Source organism: Erpetoichthys calabaricus, chromosome 3, assembly GCF_900747795.2.
Source record: "Erpetoichthys calabaricus chromosome 3, fErpCal1.3, whole genome shotgun sequence".
Classification (NCBI taxonomy): domain Eukaryota; kingdom Metazoa; phylum Chordata; class Cladistia; order Polypteriformes; family Polypteridae; genus Erpetoichthys; species Erpetoichthys calabaricus.
This window is the reverse complement of record NC_041396.2, coordinates 325,066-339,883: the sequence shown is the minus strand read 5'-3', so window position 1 is coordinate 339,883 and position 14,818 is coordinate 325,066. Positions and strand designations below refer to the sequence as shown.

General features: G+C 51.1%; 1 protein-coding gene across 1 annotated transcript; it reads left to right on the top strand.

The window, feature by feature from the left end:
• The first annotated feature begins 4,870 nt into the window (after positions 1-4,870).
• Positions 4,871-14,043, top strand: bpnt1 (bisphosphate nucleotidase 1). Its single transcript, XM_028796300.2, has 9 exons — positions 4,871-4,990; positions 6,801-6,959; positions 7,042-7,146; positions 8,542-8,649; positions 9,316-9,364; positions 11,783-11,874; positions 13,260-13,457; positions 13,548-13,653; positions 13,745-14,043. The coding sequence occupies exons 2-9, from the start codon at positions 6,840-6,842 to the stop codon at positions 13,894-13,896; spliced, it is 930 nt and encodes a 309-aa protein (XP_028652133.1). The 5' UTR covers positions 4,871-4,990; positions 6,801-6,839; the 3' UTR covers positions 13,897-14,043.
• Positions 14,044-14,818: the final 775 nt, after the last annotated feature.

Sequence of the window (14,818 nt, the reverse complement as noted above, 5' to 3'; positions counted from 1 at the left end):
TATATAACAGATAGATAGATAGATAGATAGAGTGAAAGGCGCTATATGATAGATAGATAGATAGATAGATAGATAGATAGATAGATAGATAGATAGATAGAGTGAAAGGCACTATATAATAGATAGATAGATAGATAGATATATAGATAGATTGAAAGACACTATATAATAGATAGATAGATAGATAGATAGATAGATAGATAGATAGAGTGAAAGGCACTATATGATAGATAGATAGATAGATAGATAGATAGATAGATAGATAGATAGAGTGAAAGGCGCTATATGATAGATAGACAGATGGAGTGAAAGGCGCTATATGATAGATAGATAGATAGAGTGAAAGGCACTATATAATAGATAGAGTGAAAGACACTATATGATAGATAGATAGATAGATAGATAGATAGATAGATAGATAGATAGAGTGAAAGGCACTATATAATAGATAGATAGATAGATAGATAGATAGATAGATAGATAGATAGATAGATAGAGTGAAAGGCACTATATAATAGATAGATAGATAGATAGATAGATAGATAGATAGATAGATAGATAGATAGAGTGAAAGGCACTATATAATAGATAGATAGATAGATAGATAGATAGATAGATAGATAGATAGATACCTTACATATCTAAACTTGGAATTTATTGGAAATTAAAAACAAACTCCACAGCGGATTAATAAAGAGTTCAAAAAGAATCTGCAAAGGAGAAAACAGACGATAAGGCGTATGAGCCTAAAAACTCGTAAGGTCTATGAGAAGATGAGGGCGACCATGAAGAAGGAGATCAGGGGGCTTAAAGACAGCTGGAGAGGAACAGAGCAGAGAAGGCTCTCGAGAGACCACCTGAAGAGATTCTTTAGTAGTAAAAGAAGAGGAAGTGAAGGGCATCAGAAATAGTGAGGAGAAATTAAAAAAGACAGAGATGAGCTAAACTCTTCACAAGTGAGGAAGAGGATAAGGACACTACAGTAGTAACAGGGTCTACTAAGGGGTCTGGTAGAGAGAGAAATCCCACAAATCACCAGGAGCAGATCAGATGGACCCTCGAGTTCTTAAGGAGGTCAGTGGGTGCAGATGGATGCCACTGGCACACATTTTTAGGGAGTCACTGCACCCTGGAGAGATTCTGAAGGACTGGCAAATGGCAAACATCATCCCCTTATATAAAAAGGGGGAGCGGGCAGAGCCAAGCAACTAGAGGCCAGTAAGCTTAATGGGCATCACAGGAAACTTAATGGAAGGAATTATTAAGGAGAAGATGGAGCAACACCTGGCAAGGACAGGGCAGTCAGCGTGGGCACAGAAGAGGGAGGTTGGGTTTGACTGACAGGCTGGAATTCAATGAGGAAGAACAGAAGGAGACGAGCAGAGAGGAGCAGATGAGATTATTGATGAGGAGCCACATGACAGGGTGGGCATCAAACTACAAGAAGAGGGTGATCGGGGTGCAGAACTGACTCAGGAAACAAGGTGATGGTGAGAGGCACCTCAGAATCAGAACAGGTGATATTAAGAGTGGTGACCAGCAGGGGGCAGTGTGGGGGCCGCTGCTGTTTTTAATATCTAGAAATGATTTAGACAGGAATATAAAGAACAAGCTGGTGAAGTCTGCAGATGATACCAAGAGAGGTGGATTAGCAGATCATTTGTCACAGGAGGTCCTGCTCAGGCTTTATAACCCACTGGTGAGGCCTCATCTGGAGTCCTGTGTGCAGTTTGGGTCTCCATAAAGTCACAGCAGCACAAGAGAAGGTCCAGAGAAGAGCGACCAGGCTGATACTGGGGGGCTACAGGGGGCGAGTGATGAGGAAAGAGTCAAAGAGCTGAGCCTATACAGTGATGAAGAGGAGACCTGACTGAAGTGTTTGAAATGATGAAGAGGAGTCAGTCCAGCAGATCGAGACGGTGACTTTAAAATGAGGCCATCAAGATCACGGGGACACATCTGGGCACTTGTGAAGGTTCAATTTCACACAAACATTAGGAAGCTGTTCTTTACACAGAGGACCACAGACACTTGGAATACGCGACCAAGTAGTGTGGTGGACAGGAGGACTTGAGGGGCTTTCAAAACTCGACTTGATGTTAATAAGTGGACAGGACTGGTGGGCTTTGTTGGGCTGAGTGGCCTGTCCTCGTCCAGATGGTTCTCATGTTCTAATGACTTGGGGTGCAATGACCAACTCTGCTCCTCCAGTAAGCACACACCAGTACAGAGCTCAGCAACAGACGCACAATGATGGACGCACCACACAATACAAGACCCTCCACTGGACAAACGACAATTACCTTAAAGAGGCCCTTGACTGCCCACCCGTAGAAGCTCTGTGCCTTTTTGATCTGAACGTCCGTCATTGTGAGGGTCACACACCACACACAGAGGCTGCTCAGGCCCTCTGCCACGTCCTCCATAAAAAGACCCTTTCTGTCGGGTGCACCGGACTCCTCCTGCAGGTGGCGCCGTTTCCCTGTCACCTCCTCCCCTCCCACCTTCACCTTTCTAGGTATGGTTAGCCCCTCCCTTTTAGTTTCTATTGGCCCCCTGAGTCAGGTGCTCCTCTGGAGGTAATCCCGACCCTCAGCGGCCACTTTATTTGGTACACCTGTCAACAGCTGCCTAATCAACCAATCACACGGCAGCACCTCATGTCGGCCGGTGGACCCTGTGAAGACCACCTGCTGAAGTTCAAATCGAGTATCGGAATGGAGAATTAAGGGGACTGAAGTGGCTGTCGGCGTCAGATGGGCTGCTCTGCGTATTTCGCTGATCTACTGGGATCGTCACACACGGCCACCTCCAGGGCTTACAGGGAGTCCAGTGGGTGGCAGTGCCTTGTTGAGGTCTGAGGAGAAGGTCTGAGGTGACAGAAAGGTGACAGGAGCTCAAATCAGCACTCGTTACAAGTGAGGTGTGCAGAAGAGCAGCTCTGAACACACAATACGTCAAACCCTGAAGCTGATTGGGGTCTACAGCAGCAGGAGACCCCACTGGGTGACACTCCTGTCAGCTAACAACAGGCAACTGAGGCTACAAGTCAGCAAAAGTGGACAAGAGAATATTAGAAAAACGTCACCTGGTCTGACGAGTCTATTTCTGCTGCGACATTTGGATGGTCGGGTCAACAACATGAAATCAGGGGTCCATCGTGGCTTGTGTCAAAGGCTCAGGGTGCTGGTGCTAGTGTGGGGGCCACTTGGCACACTTTGGACCCCTCAGTACCAAATGACAATCGTTTAAATGCCACCGCCAACCTGCCAATCCCTTTATGACCGCAGTGTGCCCATCTTCTGATGGCTACTTCACACGCCACGTCACAAAGCTTTCTTGAACATCATTCACTGGACTCCAATGGCCTCCACAGTCACCAGATTTCAATCCAGTAGTCCACCTTTGGGATGTGGTGGAGCGGGAGATTCACATCATGGATGTCCAGCAGACAAATTGGGCACCAACTGTGTGATGCTGTCATGTCAAGATGGAGCCCATCATTACTGAAGCATCCAAATGATAAGAAGACGACGCAGTGTGAGCCAACTGACAGCCAGCTTTCGAAGATGGCTGTCCATCATTAATCGCAATATTGGAAAAACAAAACGGAAGGTCTAAGAAATGTTAACCTGCTGTGGAACCAAAGACATGGCATGGCGATGGCACCCTCGGCACAAAAAAAAAAAAATCACTAATCCTAATGTCGCTGTGTCTGCTTGGCCAGAATGAGAAGACAACTCATTAAATAGCAGGTTTAATTAGCAGAATTAACTTGAAAATTAGCTTTGAATTAACACAGGGGCTACAGAAAAAAAAATGGTGGACCCCAGTTTAAGACCCCCAAGTCACTTTGCATCTCGTTATTGTTCTGCAGATTAATACAGAAAAAGGAAAAAAAACTACAGGGCTGTGACACTTAAAAAGTTATTTATTTACAAGTTGTCAGTAGTGACGGCTGAACGGATCCCTGCAGTCACGGAGTTCGTCGCCAGTGTCTTACTGTCCTAGGATGGCGTAAATGCCCCATTGACACTGGTGCCCACTTCCATTTGCGATTTAAAGCCACAAACGTGTAGGTTGGAATTCTGACGAACACAACTCGGACCCCCAACGAACCAGGCCTCCCTGACCTAACTATTTTCAGAGGCGTCTCCTGTCCCCCTACTCGCAGATTCGTAATCGGTGCCCAGTTGTCGCTCCTAATCTTGCTGTGATGCGGATGATCCGCGATATGCCCGACTTCATTTATTTCGCCCACCCACAGATACACCACCTCTCAAACTGCTGTCGCATGTGTCACAGCACTTCCTAGTCCTGCTGTTCGTCAGACTCTTCCGATAATTCTATCTGGGGTCTTCACTCAACTGACCGGGGTCATCCAAACCCGACTTTATGAACAGCCCCTCGCGGTCACCAGTCCTGTACCGTGGCAGGTTCTTGCTGGCAGACGGACGGAGGGCGCAGCCGACCTCCATTCAGTATGCTCGTCACACCGCAGCTCCTGTGCTGGGCTGCCGCGTTTGCTACACGCCTTCCCTTCGACTAATCTCGTAATCCGAAACCGCGTCAAGGTGTTTCGGACCACAACATGACCACTCACGGACCTTACGTAAATGCCTTTCTCTTTATTTATATTTTTAGAATTAATGCATCACCTTACGACCAAATGCACACCTCCGACTCGTCACTGAAGTGGAGTCATCCTCGCGAAATAACGTAATAAAACCGAGGACGCGCTTGCGCAGCGAAGGTGCTGTTTTATTAAGACCACCCTTCTCATCCCATTGGGTAATAGCGCTCACTTCCCGTCCCGCCTCAATCAGATTATGGAAAGTTATAGGACGAGCTAATTGGAATGAACCAATCCTGAGCCATGACGTCACAGCTCTCGCCTTCGCTTGTGTTGCTGTAGACGTCCTCCCGCCCAAACGTTCGCCTGCTTGCCAGTCCGCTTCTGGTTCTCCGCGAGTGTTTGTCTGCTGCTGAGGTGAGTGCGCTTGCGGATGGCTTCGTTGGCAGGCACGACCGGCATTGGCTTTCTGTTTGAAGAGGCAGGCAGGGCGCCCGCTGGCCTTGGTGCCCCAATTCGTGTCTCTGTCCGGTTGTTTGCACCGATGGCTGTCATGTGTCCGCCTCCTGTATGGTGTCGATGGACGCCTTCCCGATCAGCAGAGAGCAGTTAAGGATGCGAAAGCTTAGTGAACTTCATTGTGGAGGCCGACGACTGCGGTGACGGTGAAGTGTCGAGGCTGCCAACGAGTCGGGAGACCGCGTATGGAATGGCGAGAATACCGCGGGGGCAAAGTACAGCAGTTCGTGTCTTTATGGAGGGCGGGCGAGCTGGTCTGCCACCTTCCGACGTTCGAGGCGGACTAGGGATGTTCTTTTAACCAGACTTTAAATTCGTTTAGCGTTTAGAAGATGGATTGATGGATGTGCTTTACATTGTTAAACCACTAAACTGTAGTCGGGGGCATTCAGCGCACACGTATTAGGAAAACGGAGCCCCCCCGGGACCCACGGCGACAGTCTGGCCGTACAGCCTTTGGAAAAGTGTCGTCTTTAGATTGTTTAAAAGGCGGCTCAGAAATCGAGTGAAATGCTTTAGTAAAATTGGAAGTCGCGTGAGGCTCGTGTTTGTGCCTCATGGACCCTTAACCTCCGTGTCCTCAGCGCTGCATTCACATGTTAATTAGCGGTCGCTTTATTGGCATTCTTTAGCACGCTGGCACGGCGTTAAGTGGCAGAGCTGAACATTAACCTTCATAGGCGCTGGACTCCTCCTAGACTTGTCAAGCTCGTTTTGTGGCAGACATTGTGAGCCTTTAGACATGAAGCCAACAGTCAGGGTAAGCTTGACCACAGTGCACTCTGAAATGTGCCAGGTCATCTATCTTTATGTGGTGCTGTTAACGACTGGCACCGACAGCCACAAGCGTGCATTACGTGGTCAGGCTGGCAACATTCATTCATTGATTTTATAATGCAATTGAGGGTCACTGAAACAATTTCTGACTTTGATGAACCCATCCCATATGGGACACCAGACCATTGCAGGGCCCATTCACACACACACACACACAGTTACTGAGGCAACCTTGACACGTGACAGAGATAAGAGACGAAAGCCAGAGGGCCTGTAGAAGAAACCCACCCAGAGACCCGGGAGAGCAGTGGTAGCATCAGGGCAGGAGATGAACCCGGGACTCTGGGGCTGTCGGGCAGCTTCATCCATTCCTTGTCGAAATGTGTGCATTACTGTCATGAGAGCTGGATAGTCCTGGTCAGTGTGGCAGCGTACAATAAAACGGTGACCTCAAGTGACAAGAGTAAGCGCAGTCGTGTCAGACGCTAGGAATGTAGGGACACTGTTACAGGCCGAAGGTACAAGGAATGGTGCGAGTAGCACTTGGCGATACCGAGTCAGCTGTAATCTGCACCCTTGTCCAGTCTGGTGGTCTCACTGAAATCTCAGCACAAGACACCACTGGACCTCCTAAATGGAGCTGCAAAAATGAAAAGTTTGAGGGGGCAGGTGGGTTTGAAGAAGAGAGCGGGAGCCCCAGTGTCCGAGGCAGATGAGAAAGTCTGACCAAACCTTCCATTAAGCAGCTTTGTTTAGTTTGGTCAAAGCGAAGAGTAAAATGTGAAGAGCTACGGTGTGTGATGTCAGCCAGGACGTTGGCATAGACGAGTCCACTGCAGGTGGACAGCAGCAGTCTTGAATGTCCTTTAACTGTTGTGTTACCTTCAGCAGGAATGATGTGCAATGCTCCATTTCTTCTTTTTCTTCTTAGTCTGACCAGAGCTGCTTTGGCACCTTTAGTCCCACAGAGATGGCGTCCAGTTCGGCAGTCTTGATGAGGCTCATGGCGTCTGCATTCTCGGTGGCAGAGAAGGCAGGTGACGTTGTGAGAAGCGTCTTGAAGGCCGGTGATCTCGATGTTGTCGCTAAGGTGAGCCACGTCTTTAGCCCTCCCATGGTTGTGACTTGTGGCACGGACTCTGAGTGAACTTTTTCAAACTTCTCTTTGGCAGACGGGGGCGAATGACCTGCAAACCAAAGCTGACCGACTGGCCCAGCAAAGTATCTGCGCCTCATTGGCCCGCAAGTTTCCTCGAATCACCATCATCGGGGAGGAGGTAAAGCCATCTTCTGTGCACTCGTCTGCTGCGTGGCACAACTTTGCCACACGTGCGCCTCCTAGCTAGTGCTGGCGTTGTGATTGGCACTCGTGAGAGGCCACAGTCGCTGCCATGCATTTGGTGATGGGCGCAGCACAAACTGAGACTCGGGGCCTGTGTTCACCACTCATTGAGTAAGTAGAGTCAATGGCTCGGATCCAGTAAGTGTCACCAGCATCACAAACCTAACTTTGTCACTGGTTGTATGAGCTGTGAGTGGAGTGACGTGTCAGGGTGCTGTGTGGACCAAAGGCAATGGCCGGGCACTGACGCGGGGGAGACCGCTGGGTAGGAGTGGAGGTGACACAGGGCTCAACTGAGGTGTGTGCTGAGAAGGCGGCTTGGAATTGGTGGCTGCTGCTGGGGCACTGGGCTTTTTAATGGTTCATGGTGGTCTTCTGGACTTTTGGGGTTTGATTTCCTCCAATGGGTCAGTCACTTAGGTGCTTCGTTTTTCACTTTTTTCTGGTTTTGCATAACTTTTACTCATTGAGGGCCAGAGTGGGCGCCTCCTGTGCTCCTGCAGCTGAGGTGGTTTGAGACGTTCACATTTGGGAGCTCCGAGCTGGCAGCGAGTCCTGAGGCTTCTTATGGCCTTTGCTTGGCTTTTGTGTCTGTAAAAATCCCCACACGGACATTCTAGCGGCACCCAGTTGTGGGTAGCGCTGCCAGCCCATCCCAGGGTAGCCTGGCCCTGTGTTGGCAGCGGGTGGCCATTTGAACAGGGGCAGCACATGCAGACTCCTCACAGACATTGCAGGCCCAATAATCCAGGTAAGGAAATTCTCGACCGTTGATTCTGTTCATCTGGACATAGTTTTTATTTTTTTCCCCCGATACGTTTCATTACTCATCCATCCAAGTGACTTCCTTGGACCCAGTGGACTTCAGGTTTCTCCAATCTTATAAACAGTAGCTTGGCATAATGACCGCAGCCAGCACCATTGACTAACAGTGGGCCGTGTGATGGATGATATGCCAGTTGTCCATGAGTACCATTCACAGAGAGTTGGGCAATGGCTGCAGTCACCGCATTGTAAGATGGTGACAGATGTACCCTTAGGCCCCCTCCTCGGTTCAGAGATGGTCACTCGTTCCTTTTCACGTTTATAAGGCTGAAGAAACTTGCAGTCCACTGAGACTGAGGAAGTCACCTCGATGAGTGATGAAACGTATCGGGGAGGAATAACTATGTCCAGATGAAGAGAATCAACTTTCTAGACGTGGAAACTGATCCACTAATGGTGGCATGGCGTGACATACGGTAAGTCAGGCTGAGCTTCAGACTGCCACGTGTGGGGGGCGCCGTGCCACCCGTCATTATGCCAGTAACCCCTCTGATTGTCTCCACAGGATCTGCCGTCCCAGGAGGTGGAAGAGGAGCTCATTGAAGGTCGCCACTCGGAGGAGGTCCTGGCACAGCCCTGTCCGCCCGAGTACAGCAGTGCCCGCGAGGAGGAGGTCAGAGTGGGCCGTCCCTGACAAGCCGCTTATGGTGGTGGGTGCTTTGGGTGCGTGGCTAGTGTGGTTTCGGAGGTCCCAGCTTTTCAGTTTATCCGTCACTGTGGTGCCTTCGCTGTTTCTGTTAAATATTCTTTGATTTTACGATCATCTGGTATGTCACCGGAAAGCAGCACATCGGCCTCTCGGTCACATTCCCGAGCGAGCCCAGGTGTTCTTGTCCTGCTAATGGCAGCGCAGGCCCCTGGCAGGCGAGGGCAGCACTACTCGTGTTCTTGGCACCACTCTGTGCTAAAAGGAATCGATTGGCGATTCAGCATTCCTTCACTGGAAACTTGGCAGCAGTTTGGTTTGTTAGTTTGTGTTTCCATCCTGCGCCCCAGTAAAGGAGGGAGAAGATGACGAGAGCCGCCTGTCCTCTCACAAGACTAGTGCCCAGTGTGCCATGCTGGCACGTGTCAGACTGCTCCATGAGATTTTGTTGTTTGCTCCTGCAGTGTCCCGATGTGCCCCTCAAACGGGCGCAGTACTGAATTTACTGGATGCACCCAAAAAGTTTGTGTGGAGCTCTGAGGGGGTTCAGCTTGGTGGCTAATGGGCAACAGTTGGCGAGATGACAAAGGGCAGTCGTCGTAACTTTGACTTTTTATGTGCTTTTTTTTCAAGCTGGTGGTTTGGGTGGACCCCTTGGATGGTACTAAAGAATACACTGAAGGTGAGGCTTCTTTCATTCTGGGATACTAGTTGGGAAGAGGCAGCTCACCATGGCACCATTGGCTGGTGACTGCCAGCTGGGGAAGGTGTAAGCGTGTGTGAGAGAGAAGTTCATCTTTATCAGTGAGACCCTGTCAACAGTCACACACAAGCAAAGTACACTTTGACTCACTGAGCCCCTTTGAATTTTTGATTGTCATTTTTGTGCCCAGAGCCACCAACTCCTGGCGGTGACATTTTAACTCTTAAGCTGACTTTTTTTTTTTGTCATTACTGTAGGCTGAATTTTATGGGGGGGGCTTTTCGACATGCGACTCCTTTGTTAGGAAAATTTTAAAATTCTACCGAAGTTGTGCATGAACTCCCTGTAAGTGACAATTCAAAGCAGCCAGTGGCTTGCATTGCGAAGCCCCCCAGCGTGTCCTACGTTTTGAGCCCTCATGTTGTCACCTTCTTCTGACGGCTCCAAACCCTCAAGTGACAGGCGGCAACAACTCGCGAAACGGCGTCTCCGGGGATTGACCGCCATGCTGTAAGTGCCGTCTTTGCTGCCCTCTAGTGGATTACAGCTAAATGAAGCATTCTTGGCGACTTTTCTCGAGTTTCAGGATTCTACCCCACGATGACAAAGCGCAATCCGCTTTTAAATGAGGAGATGGGGGCAGAATTCAAAGTGATACATGGAAGGCAGGGCAGAGAATTTAGAAGCAGTTACAATTTAAAGAAAACTGCGAGGTGGATAAATAAGGAAGTAAAAAAACGGACCAAGTGTCTAAGGCTAATGATCTCCAGTGCTGACCACAAGGTGGCAGAAGAGAGCAACGGTTTGAAAGGAGAAAAGGCCGCGGCCGAGAAGTAGCGCAGCAAAGACCGAATGGATACGAGCGGCGGGGCTTCTCATACGGCGGTGGTAAAGGCGGGCGGGACGGGACATGCAGACCGTGACGTGACAAATGGCAATCAAGTTAACGTCCCCAGTGCAGCAGGGGCTACCAAGTGAAGAGCAGCTGAGCCGGAAGAGGCTGAAATCGAACAAACGCGTCGCCGGGACGACATCACATTTGTCACAGAGGGCGGAAGGAGGTTAGTGGTGGCAGATGGCAACCCTGACGCACATTTCTGTAAAGTTACAGAGCACTGGGGACGTTTCAAAAGTCTGGAAAACAGCAAATATTACCTTGTTATGTAAAATGGGGGAGCGGGCTGATCCAAGGACCTACAGGTACGCCACAGATCAAGTTATTAGTAAAGGAAAGATCAAGTGGCACACGTCAGGATGGGGAGTGTTGGCAGATACTCCACCACACCAGCTCAGGTGGCACATGCAGGGCAGAGAAACTGTAATCTCTCTCTCTTTCTCTAAATAACGAAATTAAGCTGAGGGCTGCAGAGGAGATGACTTGCCAGAGACCTCACGTGGTGGGAATTCAGGGCACAGTCTGCAAGTGGGCACCAAAGTGGCCAATATAGGAGTGGGCAGATTAAGAATCGTAGAGTTGGTGAAATTCTTACCGAGGGAGCTGGCTGGCACAGAGCAGTGGGCAGAGTTGTAAAGTGTTACAGGTAAGAAGACGACATGTGAGAGTTGGACATACAAGGGGTGGGGGGGGTGTCTTATGAGAAGGAGCCGAGGGTCCTGGTGGGCTTCATTATGATGGCGTGTTAGGCCGTCTAGCACAGTAATGCGTGGAGTCTGTGGAGGTCACACTAGGGGACGCTGAGGGAGTTGAAGGGTGATGAAGAGGAGCCTGACTGATGAAGGAAACTCACCTGGAGGACTTTAAAATGAGCTCAGTAGGCCTCGGGGGGCACACGTAAGGGTAGCCGTCACACACAAACCCCCAGACCTAGTAGTGTGCCAGAGAGCTGCAGGACTTGGGGACGTTATTTGGACGAGCGTGTTGGGCTGAGTGGCCTTTTCTCGTCACAGTTGTCACCTCCTGCCTCGGCGTGGGGCTAACGGCCCGTGCTGATTGGCCCAAGCAGAGCTGCACAAAGACCTGAGGAGGCGGGACTTGCACAGCCATTGGGGTCATCATTGGGGGTCGTGAAGGACCGCCGATAGAATGCATGTTTGACCCCTTTAGCCGGCGTGGCCTTCCATTTGTCTCATTTTGTGCCACCGTTCCACTTTACCCAAAGTCACATGAGACGTCGTCCTGTAAGGAGTGAGTGGCTGAGGCGGACCAGTGCTCGAGCTCTGCTGGTGCCACACGACCCCAAAAGTGCAGTGCAGCCCCCTCACCTGCCCTGCCGCCATCTGTATGAACTCGTGTTGGTCCAGTCAGTTAATGCCAAGGTGTCCCTAAATAGTTGAGGTTGGCCTCAGAATGCTGGACGTGCAGACCGGTGGGCTACTTTAGGGTCCATAGGGCTAATAGTTGAGCAGGTGACCAACGAGATGCTTCTTGACTTGCAGGCCTGCTGGACCACGTGACGGTGCTCATCGGCGTGGCCTATGAAGGAAGAGCAATCGGCGGCGTCATCAACCAGCCTTTCTACAATTACGAGGTGAGCCCCCCCACCCCTGTCGTCACTGGCCATGCCACTAAGACTGTGGCAGCCTGCCGCGAGGGACACAAGGGACACGTCGACCACACAGATGACATTCTGCCCTCTCATGTCCAAGCAACAGACGAAAGACACACGGCTACCGTGACCATTTCAGAACACGTGACATGAAGTAAATCGGCGGTGGGCACTCGTCAGACTTCTCCTCCTGTGTTTATGGTGACATTTTGGTGTTTGTGTTTCTCTTTCTCTGGGGGTTACCAGTGAGGTGGCTGTGCCAGCAGGTGGGCTTCTGCAGTGCGTTCTGTGTGCCCATCTCCATAGATCTGCCTGGTGTGGCTGGAGACTGGCATCCTGCCCTGCTCCCGCTGTACTGGCTCTGATGGGCACTGCTGCCCCTGACCTGACTAGTTTGGTTTGTTGTGGCATTTTCACCCAGTGTTTCCTTGGGGTGGCCTTCTGCCAGTGTGGTCCGCCGGTTAAGGTCACACGCAGTGTGTGACGTCCCGTGGGTGGAGCCCGGTGCTTGAGTGGCAGCAGGATGGGCGGGGCCAATCAGTGGGTGCCACTCGTGTCATCACCTCAGTGATGATGATGAAGAGGATGCTGGTCTTGCTCCCAGTTTGCATTTGTCGATGGTCTGGGTGACGTCTCAGACGGTGGCGTTTCTGTTTGTCATTTGACACACAATGACACCCCTGTGGCCGTGTGACTGAGAGGACTTCAACTCCCAGCAGTCAGCAGGAGGACTTTAACGTGAATCGTCATTCAGTTGTCATGAAGAGTGGCTGCTCTGTGTGACGCGTGTCAGGGGTACAAGGTGGCCTGGGCTTTGTTGGATCTGGAGGTGGGCACACGTCCTGATCACATTCTGCAGTGCTCTGCCAGTGCTGGCACTCCAGTGGGGTATTCATGGGAAGGGCTGCCAGCCTTGTGCCCGCCCCTCCACCTCTGTGCCAACAAAGCAGGAGCCCAGCTGGGGGCGATCAGGGGCCGCATGTGCACACAAAAACCCAGGAGGGCAGAGGCAACCACGCCACCCAGTGGGCCATCATTGGCCCATATTTACTTGCACATTCTTGACAGTGTCCGGGTCAGGCTGATTTGCCCTGTGCGGGCGGACCTTACAGTGGTGGGATGGTTCCTGCCTTGTGCCTGCTGCTACCCTCCAAAGAGCTTTAAGGGTGTTCTCTCGTGTTTTTGGAAACTTTGCTCCACCGTCGTTACTGAGAGTAGCCTGAGGTGCCCTCTAGAAATCCTCTAGCTGGTGGGTGCAGCACTGCCCCCTAGTAGCGATGGAGCCCGTGTCACACGAGAGTTTAGGGTTAACAGCTGGGGGGCCACTTGACGTCTTTCACGTCCTAATTGTTTCGGTTTCTTTGCAGATGGGGCCTGGCGCTGTCCTTGGCAGGACCATCTGGGGCGTGCTGGGCCTGGGAGCCTTTGGCTTTGATCTGTGTGAGGTGCCAGCTGGCCAGCACATCGTCACCACAACCCGCTCCCACAGCAACAAGCTGGTGACGGACTGCGTCGACGCCATGCAGCCACACAAGGTGATTCGTGTGGGGGGAGCCGGAAATAAGGTGAGTGGGCAGTACGAGCCCCCCACGAGTCTAACGGGCACTGGGAGTGGGGCACAAACTGCATCACATCGGTTCTTGTGCCCCCTTCAGATCATTCAGCTCATCGAAGGCAAGGCCTCTGCCTATGTCTTTGCCAGTCCTGGGTGCAAGAAGTGGGACACGTGTGCCCCCGAAGCCATCCTGCACGCGGTCGGAGGTGAGAGTTGCCGTCTCGTCTTTCATTTTAACGGGTCTCGCCCTCGTCTTCCTCGCCATTCTCAAGAATTGTCTTGTTTGTCACCATTCAGGTAAACTCGCCGACATTCACGGCAACAGCTACACCTACCACCGAGACGTGCAGCACATGAACGCCGCTGGCGTGCTGGCGACGCTCAGGGACTTTGACTATTATGCCAGCCGTGTGCCCGTGAGCGTCAAGCTTGCTCTGTCGGCCGCCTGATGTTGGATACGAAAGGTGGGCTTACCGGACAATGGGATTTGTGAAGGACGACCAGAGTCGGGGGGGGGGGCACACATGGGGTCCTGGTGCTTACGCTGCTGTTTTGATGCCAACTGCAATAAAGGACCCAACCCTTTAACTGGTTAAGTGGCAGTCTACACAGTGGGCTCTTCTTATTTAGATGGCAGACACCCATAGAACTGAAACAAAACGAGCGTGTGGCACCAGTGACCTTGGCACCCACACTCCAGGCTTCCTCACTGAGGACAGCCACGCTGGCATACAGAGGGCATTCCTCTGGTCTGTGGTTATAGCTGTAGTTTGGGTGGTCTCTGGCTGGAGGGCACCATACAAAGGGAGGGTCCCATGCCTTGTGTCTGTCACCTGGTCTGTCACGACTTTTGGAGGGTTAGAAGTTGGGTCCTGCGATTTGGGGGGGGGGGGGGGGGCTTTGAGACCCCCACCTTCCAAACAAATTCACTCACAGTTCTAGGAATGCCAACATGGCTGCTGCAACTCATAGGAACTGGGGGCAGAGAAGCCTAGAAAACGTGAATGATGCCCATCCTTTACCGCCAAACCGCCTCATGATGGGCAGCACAGGAAGGGCCGCAGTGGGCAAGGCACTATAAATGGGGGGGCAGTTCACTTTACACTCCTCAGCCTGGTATAAAGACAATGAAGCACGCCAGATGACATGCTGGTGTGGTCTCTGCTTCATGCCAACTTTTGCAGCTGCCCGCTTGGGTGTCAGATGCCAAATGCCCATGACTGGAGTGGAGAACAGGAACACAAGGATCTTCATGAAAGTCCTTCACTGTAAGCCACTAATCTGTGTGGGGGCAGCTATGCCCACCACATGGGTGTTTGCCTGGCATCAGCTCATCCCACACAGCTGGCACATAAACACGAATTCCCATTT